The 25,241-nt window shown below is 44.7% G+C and overlaps 1 protein-coding gene across 2 annotated transcripts in view; it reads left to right on the plus strand.

Moving 5' to 3' along the window:
- C8B (complement C8 beta chain) overlaps window positions 1–25,241 on the plus strand; it is a 186,219-nt gene that overhangs the window by 16,924 nt on the left and 144,054 nt on the right. For both annotated transcript variants that reach the window (XR_014052798.1, XM_081486762.1), the window contains exons 5-10: window positions 2,361–2,551; window positions 9,459–9,615; window positions 12,519–12,660; window positions 14,577–14,718; window positions 17,246–17,378; window positions 20,842–21,039. Coding sequence is in view for 1 of the 2 variants with exons in the window: in XM_081486762.1 (XP_081342888.1) it covers window positions 2,460–2,551; window positions 9,459–9,615; window positions 12,519–12,660; window positions 14,577–14,718; window positions 17,246–17,378; window positions 20,842–21,039 (864 nt within the window). In the remaining variant the exon portion in view is untranslated. The remainder of the gene's footprint in view (window positions 1–2,360; window positions 2,552–9,458; window positions 9,616–12,518; window positions 12,661–14,576; window positions 14,719–17,245; window positions 17,379–20,841; window positions 21,040–25,241) is intronic.

Below are 25,241 nucleotides of genomic sequence, written 5' to 3' on the forward strand. Positions count from 1 at the left end.
GACATGAGAAAGGACATGGATCTTTCCTGAAATGCAATTTTCTGCTTGTTTACAAATGATTAACTACCACAGTCAATTGTGTCAAAGTTCAGGTCACTGCATCCTTTGGGACGGCGATGAGATGGTGCCTTGAGCTTGGGATAATGACAAGTGGAATGCACATGGGATGGTCTGAGAGCAGAGCTTGCGTTCTGTGTTCTGGGCACAATTAATGTGAAGGGCCTTTGCCCTCTGTGGCTTTCCATCCATCGCCTTGCCCCTCTTCCTTATTTGCACCCCCAAACCCCAGCCTAGCTGTTTCAGCAGACAGGGCAGGACAGGGAGCAGGCCGGTGCTTCCAACCTGTGTCAGGAAATAAGTCACGGGTTTAATGTTTTATATAGTTAGGCCTCAAAACAACCTTATGAGCTAAGTATTAATGAATCATGATCCCCATTTTCCAGATGGAAAAAAATAGTCTCAGGGAAATTAGGTAGCTTGTTCAAGGAAGTCAAATCCAGTCTGTGTTCTTTCTACCAGACCACCCTCAAGCTGCCTGCTTCCTATCCCCTCTTAGGACCCTCACCTAGACCCGCCTGATCAACAGAGAAAGGATGGTTGTCAGCCTCGTTCCTTCAGCTCTCTATGGTCTGAAGATTGGTTTTGTAAATGCCTGGTCAATGAAGTTTGGACTTTAACTTGTTGATTCTGAGACCTCAGTGGTAGGGGTACATTTGAGAGCCTGGGCCATTTGTATATGACCTTTGATTTTGCACTATGCCTCTTTCACACCACACTTCTGTGCTCCTTGCCAAAGGCAGGGTGGGTACCACCTCCAGGTTGAGAGTCAGGGCTAACAATTTGTCTGCAATGGAATGGAAAATGTAAAGACACACATCTCACATCTGGCCACAGGCAGTCGTTTCTAGGAATCATTTCTAGAGGTATCAAAGTGAACATTTGCTTGGATTATGCCATTTTAGGAGACCCATAGAGCAGATTCCTAGGGGTCCAGTGGATAAGACTCCATTCTTCCAATGCAGTGGGGAGGGGTTTGGTCCCTGGTTGGGGAACTAAGATCCTGCATGCCTCATGGAATGGCCGAAAGTGAAAACAGGAGACCCTGAGAATCACATTTTGTTTTCATCCTGTTTAATGGTGAAGCTACATAGAAATGACAGGATACAGAGTGCCATTCAGAATAATGAAAAGACAAAGGGGAAGCACTTTTCCAGGCTCAAATAAAACAAGTCTGAATTACCCTGCATGAGTGGCACCTGCTTTTGCTGTGCTGAACCATCGAGTCCTCATACCTTTAACATGGCAGAGGTGATAGCTGAAGGGTGCAGGTGATAAGTAAAAGGTGTTTATTGAACTTTTTCATGTGCTGCTATCACTGTGGCTCTCAGGGTTATCAGTAAATGCTGGAGACAAATGTTTAATCTGTTACTAGTACTCTACTATGCATCACTTTGCAACAAGGTTAGGGCAACCATCTCTTTATCCCTAAATATAATAAAGTCCTACATTATTTATGTAATAACAATGTGTATTTGGTTAATTAGTCTATCACAGCTCTTTTTATAATTCCTGTTTGTGAAACGTTTTCATATTCAGTGTCTCATCTGCCCCTCCCAACTCTTAGGGATGGCTAGGCAGAGCCCGTGAGGAAACGGGATGAGAGACTGAAAAAAAGTATCAGCCCACTCACAGGTTACACAGTATGTGCCAGGCACTGTGCAACGTGCTTTAAATATTTAGATTTATCTAATTTTCATGACAGTCCTCTGAGGTGGGCACTCTTATGATCCCTGTTTTGTAGAGGAAGAAATCTGGGCCCAGAGAGGTTCATCATTTGCCCAGGGTCCCACAGCTGGTAAAAGATACAGCAAGAATTTGAACCTAGACAAGCTCTAAAGCTCTGTAGCCTCTTAAAATCATTTAGCTAGAAAGGGGCAAACCAGAATTCAAAGCCTGACTCCACCCCCCGCATTCTACTTCATAATAACAACTCACATGTCTGAGTGCTCAGTCTGGGCCTGTTCTAAGCCCTTGACTTGTATGTACTTATTTGACCCTCCCCACTTTCCAAGTGAGGAAACTGAAATGAAGTGACTTGCCCAAGGTCCCAAAGCTGGTAAGTTACAGAGAAAGGATTTGAACCCAGGCAGTCTGGACCTAGAGCATAGAGTCCTTGTTGCCCCACTAACTGCCTGTCCTCTCAGCAGCTTACCCCAGAATTGGTTACATATGAATAAAATCTAAGCTGTGGCAGAGCTTTCCACCATTCTCATTGGTGTTTGGAGTCCCAGATAAGTCTTCTGTCTGTGCAAAGTCTAGGTGTTTCTGGTCACTGGTGGCTTTCTGTTTACTTTGCCCAGCTGTTTACTCTCCGGAAACAGAAGCTGACGGCAGAACTCTCTGGGTAGACTCTTCATGGAACTGGGAGCTACAGTCAGATTTCCTGTTGCAGAGGGAAAATGAAGACCTCCAGGACGTGGGCTTGGAGGGCACCAGCAGAGCTGTTTCTTCTCTGTGCTGCCCTGGGATCTCTCAGTGTGCCTGGCTCCAGGTAGGTGATAGTTCCAAATGACTTCCTAATCAATAATATGATGGGGAATATAAAGACATATCATGCTGACCCTCTCCTTGTCACATGCCTATTGAATAAGGAACATCTCCTGAAGCAATTTACATGCATCTGATAACACCATATCAACAACTCTTCAAATTATTGTGGAACCCAGCCACCGACTTCAACAAAAGTTCTCGTAGGAAACTGACGTGTTTAAAGGTATTTTATCATGCTAAGAAGAATAGGATCCTTGCTCTGTATTCTGAACAAAGCCTCACCATACTTCTTTAAGCAAAAGATCTGTTATGTATGGAGGAAGAAAAGCCAACTTATAGCAATGATTTTAATACGAGAGTGACCTACTCTACCTGTTCATCAGGCTAAATTTTTGCTCTCAAACCACCCCCACCACACACACACATACATACTCCAGATATTCACAGCAATTAAGTGCTAACTGATTTATTTCATCTTTTAGGGTTATTTTTAATTGGGTGCAAAACAGGCTGAAGAAACTACCTGAGTTGAAAGCTCAAACTTAATCTGAGAGAAAGTTCAAGGTGGGATCCAGTGAAAGAAGCCCCAGTGATGTGTCAACTGGGGGATCCTCCTGGTTCAGGAGAAGCCGCTGCCCTTACAGTGAGAGGTTGAAGCTGTCTTGTGTCCCAGGCTCCTTGTGAGCCGTCCCATGGGAGGAAAGGACGGTTAACGTCATTCCTTTACTCATCCCATAAAAGCTGTGCACGCACAGCCTCTTGTGGGAGGAGCACCTGGTACCCATTGGATGTCCCCTGGTGTCAGCTCTGCTGAGCACTCAGCCCCTACTGGGCACCACCCGAGACCAGGGTGATGAGTTTTCACTGCCCATTGGGCACTCAATGACTATTAGCTATTATGATACCAAGAGCCTCAACTTGGTCCTGAGAAGAATGAAGCAGCCAAGGCCTTCCTTGTGTGTACTATGTGTCTATCAGGATCCAAGGAAGTGTGTCTGGAATGGAGGGTTTAAAGGGGTCATAGCAACCCTACCCACATGTGGACCCCTGTGTGGGACCTCTCACAGGCTCTGAGGATGCTGAGATGAATAGGACACAAAGGGGTCATGTTCTTGTGGAGAAAACCAACGTGGGAGCACATACTATGCATACTGTTGTGAGAGATAGTACAGGAGCAAGTGGAGAACAGGAAAAGAGGTGATTGGCTTTACCAAAGATAGAGCGTGGAGAGGCTTCTAGAAGAGAGGACGGTTGAGCTGAATATTTCTATAGGAGTAGGTGTTTGCCAAATGGGAGAGGGTGAAGAGCATTCCAGGAAGAAGCAGCAGCCTAGACAATTGTGTGGAGATGAGAGAGCCTGCCTTGTTCCTGCAGCTGCATGTCCAGGCTAAGGTGTAGTAGTAGCATTAGTCACTCAGTTGTGTCCGACTGTGACTTCATGGACTGTAGCCCGCCAGGCTCCTCTGTCCATGGGATTCTCCAGGCCAGGATACTGGAGTGGGTTGCCATGCCTTTCTCCAGGGGATCTTCCCAACCCAGGGGTTGAACTCAGGTCTCCCGTATTGTAGGTAGACTCTTTATCATTTGAGCTACCCAGGGAGCAGGCTAAGGTGAGGAGTTGCCAAAGACAGGACCGAGTCAGAGTCGGCAGGAGTCAGATCCTGAAAAGAGCTCGGAGAGGGCACCAGTACTCTGGCTAAGGACCTTGAACTTTATCCTCAGTAGTAGGGAGCCATGGAAGGATTGACACAGTCAGACTTCCATATTAGGAAGTTGACTCAGATGTGGGAAGTGAAGGTGTAAGATGAATGTAGCTGGCAGGCTGGGGAACCTTGCTGAACCCTCCAGTGATGTCATGAGATGGCTGCTGTCCCCACTCACACTGTGGAGAGGAGCAAGTGGGTCCTTAGAAAGGAGAAGAGATTCATTCACATCTCATGAGTCTCAAACCCTTAATTGAATCCAGATTTAGTGCATTGGCCTCAACCTGTGATTCCCATGAGAAGTCTTGAACATGGCATGTGTTTGAATCCCTTAAATGAAATGGAAGAATAGCCTTCAGTTCTGCAACAGAAAATGCTGAGACCTTCATATTAGCTAAGAAAGGCTACCAATTTTAGTTACTCTTGTAATCAAGTCAGAGGAAATACTCATTCCATCTTCATAAGACAGACAGACCTATGTTTATTTATTGCTGCTCTGTGTAAGGCATTTAGATATATTAGGTCTAATCCTCACAGCTATTTGAGGTACGTGCTATCATTTACAGTTTACAGAGAAGGAACTGAGGTTTGGAGAGAGAATGTAACTGTTTCAGGATTCCTCACTTAATATGTAACAAAATATGGATTCAAATCCATTTTTTTTCTGGTTCCAGAGCCCCTGTATTTTTCTGCCTCTTGTTAATACATTATCCCTTCTCCACTTGCATTGTGGATCTGACTTGCTGGACTCCAAGGCCATTTCTCTATCTCTGGACAACACATGTGTTGCCTTGAGATGTGGCTTTAAATTCCATGTCTACAACAGCAAATGACACAGAGAAGAGAAATTGAAAATCTGCCACCCAGAAGCTGCCCCTTCCAGCAAAGAGGAAGGATTTTGTTTGCAAAGGAGATGCAGCTGCCTAACAAATTGTGTGTGACAAGAAAGTTGTTGTGTCAGGGCATTTCTACAGAAAGCCAAAATGTATTGACATACCCCATCTATATAAGCTGATGGCTCGCAATTTACTGCTGACCTAATCCTGCCGTGCATGATGGATCCATCTTTATTTTGATCAGTGACTCCTGTTAGAAACAGTAGGAGGCAAGGACTGAGTGAAATATGTCCTCAGCATTCCACACACCTCGAGGAAAGGCAGGTTCATTCTTGTCAGACTTTATGTGGGAGATACATCCCAACACCTTGTAGAAGGGTGTTTGCTGTTGCATTGTTTGCAGTTTCAAAACAACGAAAAACTATAAATGTCCTTCAAAAAGAAAATGCCATGTATGTCTAATGGTGGAACATTTAGATAAAAGGAAGGAACAAGATATCTTTATGAATCAATATATATGGGCCAGAAATACAGTGGTTTTTTAATATTTATTTTAAAAATTTCTTTGCTTGGCTGCACTGGGTCTTAGTTGTGGCACATGGGATCTTCAGTCTTCACTGTGGCATGTAGCATCTTTTTGTCCTGGGATGATATATGGGATCTAGTTCCCTAATTGGGGATTGAACCCAGGCCCCCAGCATTGGGAGCACAGAGTCTTAGCCACTGGGCCACCAGGGCAGTCCCCAGAAACACAATGCTGATTGACAAGCAAGTTATAGAATACTATGCCTAGTATGAGTGCAGCTCACAAAAGTGATGCTATATCTTGTGTCTATATGTGTATATGTAAACATTTGAAAGACTGGAAGGATATACACCAAACTGATGACTGTAGTATCCTCTGAAGAAGACGAGAAGAAAATGGATCTGGGGCTGGTGTCAACCACAAATGTCAAATTTATAAGGTTATTTTTTATTAAAAAAAAAAAAAAAAGACTTAAAGGAAGTATGCCAAAATGTTAACAATTGCCATTCCTGGGTTGTGAGTACCTGAGTAGTTACTATTTGTTTTCTGTAGTTCTCTGGCATGTTTAATTTTTCAACATTAGAAATATAGAGAGAATTTTGAATGACAGAGTCAAGTTAGTTGGTCAGAACATCCATCTGATTCATCTCTGTAAATTCATAGTGTGAAGGCACGTGTTACAATAGCCATACACAGAGGTCCTGACTGCCCATGTGTTCTGTTGGGTCCATGCAATCCCAGGAATTAAAAGATGAAATTGAATGCTAGCCTTGCTTGCAGAGGGCTTCCAAGTGGTGCCAGTGGTAAAGAACCCACCTGCCAATGCAAGAGACTTAAGAGATGCAGGTTTGATCCCTGGGTTGGGAAGATCCCCTGGAGAAGGGCATGGCAACCCACTCCAGTATTCTTGCCTGGAGAATCCCATGGGCAGAGGGGCCTGGCCGGCTACAGTCCATAGGGTAGCAAAGAGTGGGACACAACTGAAGCGACTTAGCATGCACTCACTTGCTTTCAGATTTGCATTTTGTAGTACTAATAAACCACACACTTCTTATCCAGTGTAATTTACAAACACTTATTTATTCAGCTGATTACCTATTATACTGCCACCTCTGTAATGAAAATTGGGTGCAAAAATGAGAGATCTGGTGGTTGTAACTACTTTTTACCAAGTTCCTTCTGTAAGTGATCATCTTGCCCATTAACAGGCTTTCAAATCTCAGGAAAGTAATTGTGACTCTTAATAGCATATGTGCACATAACTCATCTACTCAGTCTCCACTGTGGCCTGAATTGGGTGGATAGTTGCTAAAAACACAATGTAGCCGTTTCTTAGTGGAAACAGGAAGAGGATACCCTGCAGCGCTGTCAAATACATACTTAAGGGGAAGCCAAATCACAGACAATATTGTTTTGTCAAACCTGAGTAAATTAGTAGATAAGAGCACATTCTGAAGCCCCGCCCCACCCCCGCCACTGCTGTGCAGCCTCCAGCCTCAAGTAACCATTTTAAAGAACCCACCTGTGGTTTCCAGTAGTCTTTGACCTTTCATTAAAGATTCAACTTTACGAGGCAATTGATTTTTGCTGGTCTCTGGGGTGGTCATGGAGATGGATTTCACTGTAGTTAATATTATCCTCTTTTTAGGACTTTTGCCAAGTGAGGATGTATTGTTAATGACCTTGTCTGGAGTGATATGCTAGTGGAGATTATGTGATGCTCTGCCTAAGGACTGAGTCTTGGACAAGGAGATGAGAGAGGCCTTGCCTGGAGACGGAGGGGACTGGTAGAGGGAATGCTGGCCCAGTTCTTTCTGGGTAGCATGGGGAAATGAACGCAGCCCAGAGACTAGAGGTGAGCAGAGCTCAGCTCGGACCCCAGCGTGACCACCACGTGGCTCTTGACCATTTCTCTCATCTGTCTAGGATGTTGCCGCCTTCTAGCATTGGTGTCAGGATTAGATGAGATGGCAAGGGTGAAACATCTCATGCAGGACCTGACAAGTCCTGGATGCTCAACAAATCTTAATTCTCTTTCTTTTCTCCAAGTCCTGGATGCTCAACAAATCTTAATTCTCTTTCTTTTCTCCTTTTTTGCCTTGGAAAGAAACACAAATTACAAAGAATTTTACACTGCTATACATTTTTTCAGATGGAAGAAAAACAGAAATTATAATATATCCATCGTATTACATGTGGGAAAACTGGAGGCACTAACAGTTAAAGAACATGCCCTTTCTTTCCCTGTTTTACTCAATGTCCCATGAGTGCCAGGGACTCAGCAAAAAGTGTTACCTGATTTTCAAGACAGATTTCAGGTTTCATGTTGTTTGACTGCTCTTCAGGTGTAGCACCACCTACCTCTCCCATCCCCCACTCACCTCTATGTACTATCTTCGCTCTGGCCTGGCAGACACTAGTCTCCCCAGGGCTTATTCTTGGCTGGTGTCTCTCAGGAATATTTTTATCCTCTCCCATAGCTTTTCGGGATCAGATCTGTATCTCTAGTGCAAATCTCTCTCCTGAGTTCCAGATCTACATAGGAACTATTTATTGAGTGACCCCACAGGCACCTGGAACTCAGCATGCCCCAACTCCATCTTCCTCAACAAATTCCTTTGCTCCTGGTTTCCCCACCCACCCAACCACCCCCCCATGCTAGAAACCAGCATCATCCTAAACCACTTTCTCTCTCTAATCCACACCACATCCTGTTATCCGTCACTCTTTCCATTCCCCCTGAAAAGCATCTCATATGTCTGCCTCCCCCATTCTATATCCCCTGGATGCCAGAGTGGTTCAGGCACACATCACTCACTGATACCATTGCTTGAGCCTCCTACCTGTTTTTCCTGCTTCTGGGCTTTCCCTACCTCCATCTAGCCTCCACACTGCAGCCACAGTGATGTCCTAAAGCTCAACTCAGACCATCCATCCTGCATGCTAAAAAACCCTGCCTCCTTGGTAAAGTCCAGAAGAGCTAAGGAAGGAGACATGTTTGTCTTCTCTTATCCTAAGACAAACTGTGAGTTCCAGAGCAGAAGCTGCGTCTTATATTTCTGGGTCCTCTTGAGCACAGTATCCTGAATATGATTTGTTCTCAGAAAAAGTTTCATAGACTCATAACATGAGGGGGTGACTTAAAGACCACTTAGTCCAAACTTCTCATTTTCCAGGGGATAAGACAGAGGCCCCAAGATGGGGAAGGTGCTGCTTGAGGTCTTACATCTAGCTGTGGTTGTAATCCCTGCATATCTCAAGCACTTTAGACCTTATAAAGTGCTTTCACATATATTTTCTTATTTAATCCTTCAAATAGCCTTATGAGGTATGTTCTCTCATTACATAGTTGAGAAAAGTGAAGCGCACAGGGGCTGAAAAACCAGACCAAGATCACCCAGCTGCTGATAGATGATCTGTTCAGAGTTCAATACTCTTTTGACTGTAGCTAGCCATAATCTGGAGCAATAACTGAGGGTTCCATAAATATTGCTGAATGAGTTAACTGATACTTGACTGATAAACTAATGTTCTGTGCTTAGTCGTTCAGTCGTGTTTGACTCTTTGGACTGTATGTAGCCCGCCAGACTCCTCCGTCCATGGAATTCTACAGGCAAGAATATTGGAATGGGTTGCCATGCCCTCCTCCAGGGGATCTTCCCAACCCAGGAATTGAACCCAGGTCTCCCGCATTGCAGGCAGATTCTTTACCATCTGAGCCACCAGGGAAGCCAGCCTCACATAAATGAGCAAATATATATTTATTGAATGGATGGATAGGCAGTGGAATGTAGACTTAATTACCTTCTGATACTTGACTCTCTTCTCTGTGATGACCTTTAGAGGTGAAAGGCCAACCTCTCTTGGGTCACATGCAGTCAATGAGAGCTTTGCCAAGACTAGACAGACGCGGAGTGTGGATGTCACGCCATTGCCTATTGATTGCGAGCTGTCCAGCTGGTCCTCCTGGACCACGTGTGATCCCTGTCAGAAGAAAAGGGTAGGTACCCAGACCTTGGGAGACCTCTAAGCTTCCAGGAGCCCTGTCCCTCAGCAAGATCGGTTAATACACTACTGACAGTAGCTGGATTATAGTAGGAGTTTGATAAATGTTGGCTGATTTAATAAATGAATTTTATTCCTCTGAGCTTCCAAGGAGCAGTCAGATCCTGCCTTTGATCCTTCAGGTTTGTTTCGAAGCATATCTGTCCTTTCTCCCATTAGCATCTTCCTAATTAGACTTCCTGCCTCCAGCCTTATTCTTTCAATCCATCTTTCATGGGACAGCCAGGGGAGCCCTTGAAAATGAAAGTCTGGCTAGTCTTTCCCCAGCTTGAACATCCAAAGTCTATGCATGGCCCTTAGGATCAAGTCCACACTCATGGTCTTCAAGGCCCCCCACACCTTAGATAGACCTCGCCCACATTTTCACGGAACATCCCTCATGCCAGCACATAGAACACATGTATTTTTCTAAACATTTCACATTCTGTTCTCAGGCTGAAATGTCCTTCCCACTTCCTTCATTGACTAACATCTACTCATGATTTGAAACTTTGCTTAGGGGCCGCCTCTTTTGAGAAGCCTTCCTTGAGTTCTCAGCACCACTTGCCCTTAGCCAGACACTCCTTTATGAACTGCAACAGCTCCTTATTCCTGCTGTGTCCTAGCACTCATCATTTACTTTTCTTTTATTATTTGCCTTTCCATTAAATTGTAAGCACTTAAAGACTTATGAGCCAATGTTTAACATGTTTGAGGTGCTCCATAAATGTGTGTTTGATCTCGTTACATTTCCTGAAATCTCTATAAGGTAGGATAATTATTACCGTTTCTGTTAGGCAGAGAGATCAACAGAGACCCAGAGCAGGTAAGTGCATTCTTGGATTCACTTAGTAGTAAAGACAGATCTTGAACATGGGCCATTGGCTTCTTGTCTAGCTAGTTCAACCAGTCAAAACACACAGTCTCTGCAGTATTTGTTCTTCGAGCTTACTTGTCACAGGAAGGCTGATGCAGGATCCAGGTCTAAGAACAGCACATTTGTCAGAGAATATAGAATGGTTCTCACTTCCCCCAGCTCCTTGGGAAACCAAAGCATCCATGAGCTAAGACCCTAAAGAGGCTGTGGGAATAGGCCCAGGACAATTACACACTTAATTGGATCAATGTGGAGAGCCAAGCAGATATATTCAGTTCCCAAAGTAGGCTGTATTGCTGACGTGATTAACATTGATCCAATTATTTGGATAATTGCTTCATCTGTACCATAAACCAGGAAGACCCAGTGTGAGCCATCCATCCATCCACTCATCCAGTCAGAGCTCTACACTCAGACTTTGCTATGCATGTTCCCTCAGTTGGACATCATGTCTTCAGGGTCAGTGGCTGGGAGTTCATCATCATTTCTTCCAACAGGGATTGAGAGATGACTTTTCTTTATCATCTCCACAGTCCTCAAACCCATGTTGTCTCTAGTGCCTGGCGCTAGTCTTCTAGTACCTTCTTTGCAGACCTTATCCCTGTCCTGCCAGCCTCTGCCTTCTAGGAAGAAAGACGCTGTAGAAATGCAAAGGAGCAAAGGTGGATGGTTGTCTAGATTTCTTTTCTAGATTTCCAGATACCATGCACATAATAACTGTGGCTAGTTGACGTGTCAGTCTGCAGAGGGACTGCTGTCAGGTCTGCCCCCTTTGGTAGCACCAAAATCTTGACTGCAGCTAGCATTTGGAAGTCACCCAAATCTGATCATTTCCTTCCCCTGCAGTGGTTTCTCATTTTACCATGAAGAAGTACTAAATCCAACCTTATTAGGGCCCAGGAGGGTCTGCCTTAGCTGCTCCTGGCTCCGTGTCCCTCCATCTCTTATCATTCTCCCTCTTTAACTCTTCTCTCCAGCCGTGATGGATTTCTTGTTTCCTGGAATAAGGCACGTACTCTCTAGCCTCTCAGGTTTGGCACAGCAATTCCCTCCATCCGGATTGCCCTTCTCTCCCCTCCTCATGCCAGCATTCCATGTTTGCCTGATGCGTCTACTCACCCTTTGGGGCTCAGCTTAGATGTCGCTTCAGCATCTCCTGAGTCTGCACTGGGGATCCCCTCTGTGTTTACAGAGCGCTCTGTCCTGTCCCTGTCATGGCACCCCTCTCAATGTGTTGCCCCTGCCTTGTGTTTATCATCATGCCCACCGCCACCAGCTGTGACCGCCTTGAGGACAGTCCAGAGGACATAATTATGATCGAATACAAACAAGCATAAAAAGCACCTACATTTTTTCATCATTGTGTAGTATTGAATCAATATTTTGGAAATCCAGTCAATATTTCTGGAATAAGCAAACAGGAAAGTAGAGACAGAAATATTTGCTGCTGAAATTATTAATAATTCAAAAGAAAAGTAAGCAGAAGAAATTGAATGCCTACTCTGTACCAGACAACATAATGAGATTTCATATATAATTGAAACTACATAGCTGTACCTAATTATCCCTGTTTTACAGATTAGTAAGTTGAGATCACAGTGCTTAAGTAACTTACCCAGTATCACATAACTAGAAAGTAACAGAGTCAGTGGCTCCAGAGTGGATACTTCTGCATTTTAAGCTACTTAATAAATGAGAATACTTGAATCAACCCATTGGATTAATCAAGCTGAAAGACTGAACTGGCCCCATCAATGCACTTACTACCTTTGACTTGAAAGTCCATGCTTTCCCCACATTCAACAAACCTGTATTGATCACTGTGGTACAGAGATTGAAGATAAGGTCTCTGCCCTCAGAGAGTTCCCAGGCTATTTGAAATAGGCAAACAGCCAGTGGCATTATAGATCCTTAAGTGTACCCTCAGCTCCCCATGTCCCCGAGGCTCTGGCATTGTCTCACCTTGCTCCTCTCTGCTATAGTACAGACATACCTACTTGATCCGGCCCTCTCAGTTCCATGGGGAACCATGCAACTTCTCCGACAAGGAAGTTGAAGACTGTATTTCCAACAGACCATGCAGAAGTCAAGTGCGATGTGAAGGCTTTGTGTGTGTGCAGACAGGTATAAAGGGACACAGGAGTGGGAGGGGATGGGTATCAAGGGAGGTGATGGCATGTGATGATGGGAGCACTGGCTATTGCCTAGTGCTCAAGATCAAGGTCATGTGTCAGGCCAGGAGGCCTCCTTGACCTCTTTTTACACATATTATTTCATAAAAACAACCCTACTGTGTAGGTGTTAATATTACCCCCATTTTACTAATTGAGAAATTGAGGCTTGGAGAAGTTACTCACCCACAATCACTTAGGAGGTAAGTGGAGGAGATATAGTTAGGAATTTGGAAATTCAAATTACATTCACTGACATTAAGAACACCAAAATTCTGTGTCTTTGTAATTTAGAAGTCATTTGAACCTTTCTTCGTGTTGGTTGTCTACACCAAAAGTCAGAAGTGATGTCAATCCTTTATAAGTTTGCTATAAGCACCAAGTGACGCAGTGGGTTTAAGAAGTCCTTGCAGACCATGAGCTCTGCTGGCTTTCTCAGAGGTTTGGGGCTAAATACAATGGAGCCACATTCTCTGCAGCAGTTCAAAAGGGTGGTAGCATCATTTATCTCTGAAAACTCTTTGGTTAGATAGTCCCTGCATTTCTGTATCACCAAGTTTAGCAAAACCCTTAATGCATGAGATAGTCTTTGAAACATTTTTGACTCAAAGAAGGAAGGAAAAAAAGAAGGACTGATGGATGGGCAGACAGAGGGAAGGAAGGAAGGAGCACACAAATGAATTATCATGAGCTGCAGAACTCAGTAGACCCTTTCTTTTCAATTAATTCCTTTAACTAATTCAGGCAAACCTGACTTTTTCTCCAAGGCTCTAGCAAAAATGAGACTATTTTGACCCAGATTACCTAGATGCGAGTTGCAACTCTCTACATTTGCCGCAACTTTGTGAACTGTGCTTTAGTATCTTTCCAGAAAGAACTAGGGATTCTTAGAGTGATTTCTAGGCATTATTGCAAATGCAGAGCTCCATCCAGTAAATCTGAAAAATGTTTATGTGTGTCCATGGACTCATTATGACTGATGTTCCATGATTCTCACCAAACCCAATAATGGTTATTCAGGCCAGCTTTAGTTTAAATGCCTTGTAACAAACATTTGAAGAATAGATTGTTACTCTTCTGCCTTTAATACCCAAAGAACATTGGTTTAAAATGAACAGACATGCTTAAGTATAAATGGCCACCTGTTTTATGGGCTTTACTCCCAAAAGATATGTAAATAAGAAGAGAAGTCAAGTCAATGGGAAAAAGAGTTTCAAGGAAGTGGAGGTGCCTCAAATACCTTTAAATATGCAGTGTAAATATTTTTAATATCTACTAGTCTGAGTGGCTCTGATGTTGAAGACAGTGCCATTTAATGGGGCGAGTTTGTGATAAGAAAGCTATAGGTTCCCATCCTCCTGCCAGTACTTACCAGCAGTGTGCATTTGGACCATCAAAGCACTAATAATAGTAATAACAACACATATCCAGTGCTTACCATGAGTCAGTACTGTTTCATTTATTTGTTTGAATCCCCAGCAACCTTTGGGGGTAGGTATGATGATGTCTCTACTTTACAGATGAGTTCATTGAGACAGGGAGTCAGGTACCACATGGAAGGTGCCAAAGCTGGTACTATTGCAGGACCCTCCAAACCCACCTCCTCTCTCCAGTCCCAAGCACAGGAGTCCAGCCTGCCTTCTGGTCTGCCTAGCAAATCTGCCTTCAAGAACATTCAGAAATACAACACTGGCTTCTGGCGGGGAATAAACGGTGAATTCCACGACCATTCATCCCCAGTATATGAGGACTAAAGCAAACAGAGCATTAAAGGTGCAGCCAAGAGTCTGGGCCACAGTGGGTCTCAAGCCATGTGAACCCCCCCCTTCCTGGCCTCGACCTGTGGGTAACCCCATTTCTCCATCCCAGGGAGGTGCATAAACCGAAGACTTCTTTGCAATGGGGACAATGACTGTGGAGACCAGTCAGATGAGGCGAACTGTAGAAAGATTTATAAAAAATGTCAGCAGGAAATGGAGCAATACTGGGCCATTGGCAGACTGGCCAGTGGGTAAGTCACCTTCTTCCTGTTGTGGAGTGGGAAGAACATACAAGTAAATGTGATCTGGAGAAGAGAGAGGGAGGGAGCGGTAGACAGAGTGACTCCTCTGTGCCTTTCTGAAAAAGGCTGGTGTGTTAGCAGATGCTCGCAGCTGCTTCCTGACGACAGACCCGGGGGCTCCGAGAGCACGTGCCACGGCCAGATGGACCAGATGTGACTGCAGGGAGGGAGCACTGAGGAGAGAGCTGTGGGGTGCGGGGGGCACGGAGGCTCCACACGAGGGCTGGGGGAAGGGTTATCTGATGCCTGCTCTGTGACCGTGTCAGATACTGTCTAAGCATTAACTTGGAATGCTGTTGACAACTGCCAGGGAGCTTTATGTGTTTCTCTATCCCGAGGCCTCAGCAGAGAGGCTGGCCCAGAGCAGAGGCCACTAAGTGACTGGCCAGTGAAGGAGTGCATGGCCAGCGTGGCTCTGCTGGCCATCTGTGTGCAGTTAGTCTGGGGCCTCTGAGTTGGTTAAATCCTCTGGGGAGGTGAGGGATCAAAAGGGGCTGACTGGCCTGGCACTCAGCCTCCTTTCCTGCTGCACTGTGCAGCCTCTCAGCCTCCGGGGGAAAAGTCAGGGCCTCCCCTCACAAACCAGCGTATGTGACGCAGTGTGGGAAGCAGAGTGGCTCTAGATGGCGTTTTCTTTCTTCCTAAGCAAACATCAGGTCTCCATCCTGAAAGGTTGCTGTTAGAGACACAGACTCCTCATGTGGGGAAGACCTCCTTGCAGGACCACTTTAGACACTAGTGATGATAAGCCCCATCTCCTTGATGAGGAAACTGAGGTCTGGGAAGTTAGAGCTCCTGGGGGTCACAGGTCAAAGAGGGTGACAGAGTGGACATACAGAGCCAGCAGCAGAAGCCAACTGGACCCTGCAAGAGGGGCAGAAGGATGGCTTTGGTGCCTTAGTTTTGTCATTTGTAGACAGAAGTCAGTCATAACCTTCTTTTCAGGTCTGTGAGGGATAAATAAGCTAATGCCATGGTAATAAGCTAATACATGAGAGGCAAAAATATGTGGTAGGAAGAAAGCAGACTCTGCTCTTGACTAGACTTAGATGCTCAGACTTTGAGTCCTGGCCCCACCAGCTGCTGGGCAGGTCAGTTGCCCTCTCTCTGTCTTACTTTCTTCATCTGTTAAATGGGTATAATAATAATACCTATGGATTCATTGAACCAACATGTGTAATAGATTATTATGGTATTAAAGAACATGAAACCCTATCACAGGAAAGAGAGCCTGAAATGATTCTGGTAGGAGCAGAGCAAACCAATAGGCAGAAGCTGAAAGGAGACAGAACTCCTTTTAACAAAAGAAACAGCGATCAGCCATAGTCAAAGCAGGTCAGGAAATGGAGTCTTGCCATAGGAGGTGGTGAGAAATAATAATGTTGAGTTAGAGATGAGATTTTCATCCTTTCTAAATGGACATAATGACATCTACTACCCAGGGCTTTGGGGACACTACATACGGTGATGTCCTGAGCCATCCATGACTGTGCCTATTTCCAGTTAGAAACTCAGTAAATTGGAATTAATTTAGTGTCTTGTGATGGGAGGCATACAGAAATTAAAAGGAAAACCATCATCTCTAAGGAGCACAGAATCTTGGGGAGATGACAGACACGTAAATAATAATAAGCCTTTATCACAGACCAAGCCATGTTCTTAGCACTTAGCAAATATGGATACATTTAATCCTTACAGTCACTCCAAGAGATAGGATTTTCTTTGTTCTCATTTTATAGATAAGGAGACCGAGGTACAGAGGCTAATGGGTGTGCCTGAGGCTACATAACTCGTGAATGCCAGCTCATTGGCTCTAGAGTCTGTGTTCTCACCTCCCATGTAGACTGTTCTTGGACAGTAACTACAGTAGGTGCAGAACAATAAATGCATGAATGGGGCAAGCATGGGGTCTAAGGAGGGCCTCTAATGCAGCTTCTTACAAGTGTCAGCAAAGGCTTCCCACCACAGGCGACAAAAGAGCTTAGTCTAGAAAGATAAGTAAGAGATAAAGCAGTGAGTATGGCTTCCCTGGTGGCTCAGCAGTAAGGAATCTTCCTGCCAATGCAGGAGACTCAGGTTCGATCCTTGGGTCAGGAAGATCTCCTGGAGGAGGGCATGGCAACCCACTCCAGTATTCTTGCCTGATAAATCTCATGGTCAGAGGAGCCTGGTGGTCTACAGTCCATGGGGTCACAAAGAGTCAGACACAACTGAGCAACTAAGCAAGCGATGAGTGGCTGGAAGGGTATTTAGGCATAGGGAACAGCCCTTACCAAGAAGAGAAGGAGCAAAACAGACTGGAGGGAGAACACCTCCATGTAGTGGGGGACTGGCTTTGTGGTTGTGGCGGGGGATAAAGCCTCAACAGATATTGAGGGCCATCTGTGCTGTGCCCATGAATTTGGGTGTCCTTTAGTAGGCCCACCAGTTGGGATTATATCCTCACCTCACCCCCTTTTACACCTCTTCCCTGCAGGATTAATTTGTTCACAAACAACTTGGAGGGCCCGGTTCTAGATCACAGGTATTACGCCGGTGTGTGCTCCCCCCATTACATACTCAACACGAGGTTTCGGAAGCCGTACAACGTGGAAAACTTCATTCCACAGGTATGTGCCAGCCAGGAAGCCACTACAGGGCCATGGCCGGGAGACTGGCAGAGGAGCCAGAAGCATCAGTTTGGACCCGGTCAGCAGCCCCCTGCTGGGCCAGCTCAGATGCATCACATTTTTTCTCTGAGCTTCAGTTCTTCATATGTAAAATGGGTGGTTGTTTCCTCCAGACACAGTGGTGAGGTCATACTATGTATAGTAGAGGCTGGGCAGATATGTTGTAGCATAATTACACCAGCGACAATGACAAAAACTGCCATAAAGAGACAAGCACAGCTTAGGATTTAGTCTCACAGATGTCTTTGCAACTCACCATCTGTATCATCTTACATACTCTGAGCCTCCATTTTCCTGTCTTTAAATTGGGATTTTAAAGGTTCTACCTGCACAGAGGGGATAAGTGAGTGTAAATACTTAGCACACACACAATACCTGGTTTAATTGTGAGTCTCAGGAAGTGTTAACTCTTTTGTTGTTTTATGAAAAAAGGCTATTTTTGCTTTCTTATTTATAACTGGTAGCTTCAGTTTCACATTTGGATCAAAAGCAAATACAGACACTGTAGGTCCTTTATTTTGCCTTTGAAAAATTTCATAGACTTTCTTTTTTTTTTTTTTAATAAATTTATTTATTTTAGTTGGGGGCTCATTACTTTACAATATTGTAATAGTTTTTGCCATACATTGACATGAATCAGCCATGGGTTTACATGTGTTCCCCTTCCTGGACCCCCCACCCACCTCCCTCCCCATCCCATCCCTCTGGGTCATCCCATTGCCCCGGCCCTGAGCCCTTGTCTCATGCATCAAACATGGAATGGTGTTCTGTTTCACATATGATAATATACATGTTTCAATGCTATTCTCCCAGAACGTCCCACCCTCACCTTCTCCCTCAGAGTCCATAAAATTGTTCCATGCATCTGTGTCTCTTATTCTGTCTTGCATATAGGGTTATCATTACCATCTTTCAAATTCCATATATATGCATTAGTATACTGTATTGTTGTTTTTCTTTCTGGCTTACTTCATAGACTTTCATATATAAACATTGGTATCACAGCTGGGACTTGCTAGCTAGACTTCAGAGTTCATCCAGACGTGTGTGTGTGTGTGTGTGTGTGTGTGTGTGTGTGTGTGTGTGTGTGTGTGTGTGTGTGTGTGTGTGTGTGTGTGTGTGTGTGTGTGTGTGTGTGTGTGTGTGTGTGTGTGTGTGTGTGTGTGTGTGTGTGTGTGTGTGTGTGTGTGTGTGTGTGTGTGTGTGTTAGTCGCTCAGTTGTGCCCTGCCAGGCTCCTCTGTCCATGGAATTCTCCAGGCAAGAATACTGGAGTGCATTGCCATTCCCTTCTTCAGGGGAACTTCTGACCCAGGGGTTGAACCTGGGTCTCCTGCATTGCAGGTGGATCCTTTACTGTCTGAGCCACCGGGGAAGCCCCAAAGAATTATATCAGTGGAGTACGAAGTGACCCAAGCAACTTAACCTCGTGACTGGAATCACTGGTCAGTCAGTGATTTGAATAAATGTTGTCAGTTGAGTGGCAAAGATATAGATATCCCAGATGCCTGGTGATACTTGAGACATCACGACAGACATGCAAGAATCCTAGCATCCAGAGACAGCCAGACAACAAGAATATACTTCTGTTATTATCAAGTCCTTGCCTATTAGAAGGCATTGTTCTAAGCATTTTTGTAAGTTATAAAATGTTCTACCAAGATGAGCCTGTGTTATTAACACAGAGACTTAAAAGCAATCTCACAGGGAGTGGGGTTCAGAGTAGACTATGTCACTGCATAATGCACACATAAGACAGGGGGAAGATCCGTGTGCCAGGCCTAGCTATACCCCAGGACCCAGTTGTACTTTAAGCTAAGTTCTTGCTCTTTTCTGGGCCTGTTTCCTCATCTGTAAAATGAGAAGACTGGACTGGATGACCAGGTAGTTTTCATGTCTAAAATTGTGCAGTCCTAGGATTTCCCTGGTGGTCCAATGGCTAAGACTCTGCATTTCCAATGTAGGAGGCCTGGGTTCAATCCCTGATCAGGAAACTAGACCCCACAAGCTGCAACTAAGACCTGGTGCAGCCAAATAAATGCATAAGTAAATAAAAAATTAAAAATAAGATAAAATGGTACAGTACTAAAGGGTAAGCTGCTACCTCTCCTTTCTCTTCCTTCCTGGTTCCCTCCACACCCCCACAGAGTTATTGGCTAAAAATTACAAAATGAGCCTTGGGACAAATGCACCCTCCCCTGTGTTGACCAGTACCATCCCTCTGGCCTCCACTTTCAAAGGAGAATCTCAGAGCAGACGTCCCTCCTCCTCCTGGAAACCCAGGCAGGCTGTGTATCTCGGAGTCTCCTCTCTCTGTAACTGTTTTTGGAGCACTGTGGCAGGCTCTGTACAGTGTTTTACCCACAGAGACTCGACCCTCAGAACAAGCCCCACTGGCAGGAACTGTTCCTGTCTGCATTTTATACAGGAAGAAACTGAGGCACAGAGAGGTTAAGCCCGATGTCCAGGGTTACCCAGTGAGAAAATGGTGCACCCCACCTCAGGTGTCTCACTCCAGGCCACGTTCGGAATCACGTCTGCTTTTCTTCCTCGAAAGCTGAGGTGTTATGGGGGAGTGCAAGCATCCAGAATCCAGTGGGATGGGGATGGAGACAATTTGGGCTGGTCACTTGGGGGCCGCCAAGGCAGCGCCGTTGATATTTCCCTGTGCACAGCACCATGAGCACCAATTTTCAAGCAAACAGCTCCTCTAAGTTCACAAAGACAGAACAGCAGTTCTGTCCCTGCATCTCCCCACCCCCAAACCCCATCCCAAGACCTTTCACCAGCCCCTCATGAGCTGTCACTGAGCTCCTCCTCTGCACTGGTTTGTCTCTCTGACCCCAAATCCATCCCTTCCAACCCAACCGCTGTTCTGTCCTGTCATGCATTTCCTGGTGCCCAGCCACTTCCTCCGTTGGCTTTCTTCCTCTCATCTTTGCACTAAGTCCACATTTCGGCAAGCCATCCCAAAGCCCCAGTATCTGGATGCCGGCCCCCTCTCTCATGGTCCCTGTCTTCCCCTCACTCTTGTATCTTCTGGTACAACCACACTCGCATTTTCAAACCCCTGCAGTTTCTGACCCCACTCTGCCCTCTCCTACCTTCATGTTTCTGCCTGCAATCCAAGTCCACAGCCTAGAATGTTCTCCTACGTTTCTGCCCATTGAAACCCAAATCAAGCACCCACCTCTGAGTGTCAGCTCACCATGTTGGGCACATCTGTTCCTCCTGCTGGATCAATTGCCCTGGGGATGGAGACATGGGTGCCTCTGAGATTTTTGCATCCCGTGTACTTAGTCTAGTACCTGCAACATAGTAAGAGTACAGTGTGTGTCTGTTGATTTGAATTGAACTGATATGAGTCAAATGACATACGGAACATTTGTTTTTTTCTTCTTTCAGACCCAAGGCAAATATGAATTTACATTGACGGAATATGAATCGTACTCAGATTTCGAACATAACGTCACAGGGACGGCAGTTAGCCAGTCTAGTTTCAGCTTGGGTTTGAAAATTTCTGGAATATTTGAACTTGGCTACAGCAGCACAAGTAATATCGGCCAACATTTTATTAGCAGGATCAAACGATTCTCTCATACGGTAGGTACCCTTTGCTTGCTTTTCCGTTCCTATGTATTCATTTGAATTTTCATACCCATGGATGTCTGTATACTATATTGCTGTTAGTCCTGACAACCAATTATATTTGTTACATTGAAAAGCTTTTCATAAAACATACCTTGGTCTTACATTAACTTTACTTTTCAGAAAGACCAGCCAGTGGTGGCCTTCTATAATTATTTACTCTACTTTTTTAGTATGGCCTTGTTTTTGTTTATTTTTAAATTGTTTTAATTTTATTGGAGTATAGTTGATTTACAGTGTTGTGTTATTTTTTCAGTTTTAATATTTTTATTGAAGTATAATTGATTCACAATGTGCTAATTTCTGTTGCAGCAAAGTGATTCAGTTATACATATATGTACATTCTTTTCCATTATGGTTTATCATAGGATATCGAATATAGTTCTCTAAGTACTCTCATTTTCTTTTCTTTTTTTTTTGGTACTCTTATTTACTAATAAGCTTTTCACTTGTTTTTTATTAAATTAAGAAGCATAGTTTTGCCAAAACTAAATTATTTCTGGAGACTTTTTGACTCCCAGCAACTTGACTTCTGTTCTAAACCTTAGGCTGAAATTCCCCTCCAGAATGTTATCCAAGATCTCATCTCCAACTTCTTGGAGCTGTTGATGGAGTCACATTCCTGTTTCTCATGGTTGCTTTCTGCTCCTTATCAGTTAGTTTTCATCCTGGTTTCTAACAGCCCCACTTGTTCTCTATTTAATTTTTGGTCATCTTTTCTTCTTCCTCTATAGCCACCCACCCCAAATGTCCTTTTCTACTCACCCTGCTCCTCTACCAGGGCAAGCATGAGCCTTCGCCGCCACTTCTGCCCTTTCTGGGAAGCTCAGACCTGCACCACCCACTCTTCTGGGTATCATTACCCAGATGCCTTGTGGACGCTCCAAAGCAAGTTCCTCCTCCCAAGCTCTCTGTGTTAAATAACATTCTTTTCCTTCTGCCTTTCCAGGCTAAGAATATCTGAGTCGTATTTGGTTCTCTTTTCTCTTTATTCCCACGTGTGGCTTGTGGCTTGTGCTAAGTCACTTCAGTGGTGTCTGACTCTTTGCGATCCTATGGACCATAGCCTGCCAGGCTCCTCTGTCCATGGGATTCTCCAGGCAAGAATACTGGAGTGGGTTGCCATGCCCTCCTCCAGGGGATCTTTCCGATCCAGGGATTGAACCTATGTCTCTATGTCCCCTGCATTGACAGGCAGGTTCTTTACCACTAGCGCCACCTGGGAAGCCCACCTGTGTTGGCCACCAAATCTTTCACTCATCAATATTTCTTCATTTTTTTTTTTTATTGAAGTCTAGCTCATTTACCATGTTGTATTAATTTCTGCTCTACAAAAAAGTGGTTCAGGTGTATATATATATATATATACATACAGATATTAAATTTCACATATAAGTGATATTGCATGGTATTTGCCTTTCTCTGTTTGACTTAAGTTCACTTAGTACGATAGTCTCTAGGTTCATCCATGTTGTTGCAGATGGTATTATTTTGTTCTCTTTATGGCTGAGTAGCATTCCCTCGTGTGTATGTACCACATCTTCTCTGTCCATTTATCTGTTGATGGACATTAGGTTGTTTCCATGTCTCGGTGGTGGTAGTTTAGTTGCTAAGTCGTGTTCGACACTCTTGTAACCCCATGGACTGTAGCCTGCCAGGCTCCTCTGTCCATGGGATTTTCCAGGCAAGAATACTGGAATGGGTTGCCATTTCTTTCTCCAGGGGATCATTCAGACCCAGGAATCGAACCCGGGTCTTCTGCATTGCAGGCGGATTCTTTACTGACTGAGTTATGGCTATCCAATATGTCTTAATCAAACTCTGATTACATCTTCACTAGCCTAGGCCCTTTCACCTCTGGCTCCAGCCCTCCTAATGAGACTCCTGTCTTTCAATTTGCCCATTCAAATGTATGTGCTGCCAGAAAAATGCTTTTCTGATACTAACCTGATCGTATCACCTGTTCCCTATTGCCCATAAGGTGAAAGTCAAAGCCCATGACTTAGTGGAAGGGGAGCAGTTGGAATGGGAAGTAAGGTGACAGGAGGGCTTGGAAAACCTTGGATTCCAGAAAGGACCAGGTGTATTTATTCCCTGGTCACTGAGAGTTTGCCACATGGGCGTGATGTGGTAGAAAACTAATCTGAGAGGAACATGGAGGAAATTAAAAGTCTACAGTGATTTATGTGAGAAAAAAGGAATGGGGAGGGGCTTAAGTTCTGCTGCCAAATTACCAACCAGCAGAAAATGAGCCATAAACATGAATTAGACTGTAATCGTCTCTGGTTGTTTTTCTTCATCCTCTCGGCTGTGAGCAGCTCAGGCACAGAGGCTGTTTCTTTCATCTTTAGGTTCAGGGTGGCACTTGGTAAGTGCTCAAGACTAAAATACAGTGATGAAGGACAGGACTGATTAAAAAGGAACTTGCTTTGTTAGGAGGGAAAGAGGGGGGTACCATCCTTGTCTCCTTTTCTCTCTCTGTCTCTCGCCCCTTCCCTCCCAGCTCCCTGATCTAAACAGCCAGTTACATAATGTTACCTTATGTTAAGTATTAAACTAGATACTTGGAACCTAGAGACAAGTATAACACAATTCTTGCCTTCAAGTTCACAGTCTAGTAGGAGCAGCAAACATGTATGCAGATAACAGTCCTGATTTTGACATCAGTTGTAATACAGCACGCGTGTGTGAGTGCTAAGTTGCTTCAGTTGTGTCTGACTCTGTAGCTCCATGGACTGTAGCCCACCAGGCTCCTCTGTCCATATTTTCCAGGCACGAATACTGGAGTGGGTTGCCATGCCCTCCTTCAGTGGATCTTCCCGACCCAGGGATTGAAACCATGTCTCCTGTGGCTCCTGCATTGCAGGTGGATTCTTTACCATTGAGCCACCGGGAAAACCCAATACAGCATGGTTTATTCTATAAAGGAAATATAAGCAACATGCATTGCAGTTCTGGGAGGTGGAGTGTCAGAGAAATTCAAGGGTGCCATCACATAGAAAGCACAGCTTAGCAGAAATTTTAAATATGAGAAGGTGTGTGCCAGGCAGAAAAGGGAGAGAAGAGCATGTCTGGCAGAAGGAACATGTGCAAAATTATATTATGAGAGAGAATGACAGATGTGGGGAAGAGTAAGATGTTAGATGGATATTGTGGTACGATGTAGGTGGTAGAGAAAAGTACAGTATGGTGGAGGGTAGATTTCATGGTTGTAAAAGTTGAAGCCAGGAGGCTACTGGGGGACAGATCGTGACATTCTTACATTCAGAGTAATGGAGTTGATTTTACTCTTGGACAATGGAGAGGCCAATGCTGGGTTTTGTTTTCAGCCCAGAGTGGCATTTAATGGTATTAACAGTTTTAGGATATCAACTCTGATTGGAGCAATGAGGGCAGCTAGAGGGAGAAGGGAGATCAGTGGGAAAGCTTTTGTCATAACCCAAGCAGAAGAGGAAACCTAAAATATTTAGAAAGACCATCTAGCGACTGCATCTAGTGACTGCAAAGTTGGAAAGATGAGGAAGGAGGAGTCATGGATGGCTGTGGCAGGACTAGGATGGGGGAGCAGGGCAGGGAGCAGAGGTGGCATGACTTAAAGAGCTGACAGGTCAAGCTGGCTGAGAGTTTTAAGATGCAGGAGGAATGTGCATTTCCTACTCATTCACCTTTTCCTTGGCCTTCACTGCAGTGTAGGAACGCCTCACCTTGGGTTACATTAACATCCCTGGACGTTTGCCCTTCATCTAGCATCGCCATCTTTCAGTCTCTTCCACACACCAGGGGTCACCCAACTTGTTCTGTAAAGGGCCAGAGAGTAAATATTTCAAGCTTTGCAAGGCTGCAGGGTCTCTGTAGCAACCACAGAGCTCTGCCATCATAGGGTGACAACAGTGATGAACAATGAACAGATATGTGGGCATGGCTGCATTGCAATGAAACTGGATTGCAAAACCAAATACCAGATCCTGTGTGCAGGCTGTGGTCTGCTGACCCTTGGCATGCACTGCGGTGTCCAGCCTTCCTAAAGCATCGCTTTTACTCTTCCTTGAGTGCCTTTTCTTCAGAGTTTAAAAAGCATCAACTGCCCCCTCTCACCTTCTGAGATGGCCCATCCTTTGTCTGTGGAGTGTGTTTTTCCCATGGCTTCTCTTGCCTTC

The sequence above is a fragment of the Giraffa tippelskirchi genome, chromosome 5 (genome assembly GCF_054371585.1).
Source record: "Giraffa tippelskirchi isolate mGirTip1 chromosome 5, T2T-mGirTip1v1.2.pri, whole genome shotgun sequence".
NCBI lineage: Eukaryota > Metazoa > Chordata > Mammalia > Artiodactyla > Giraffidae > Giraffa > Giraffa tippelskirchi.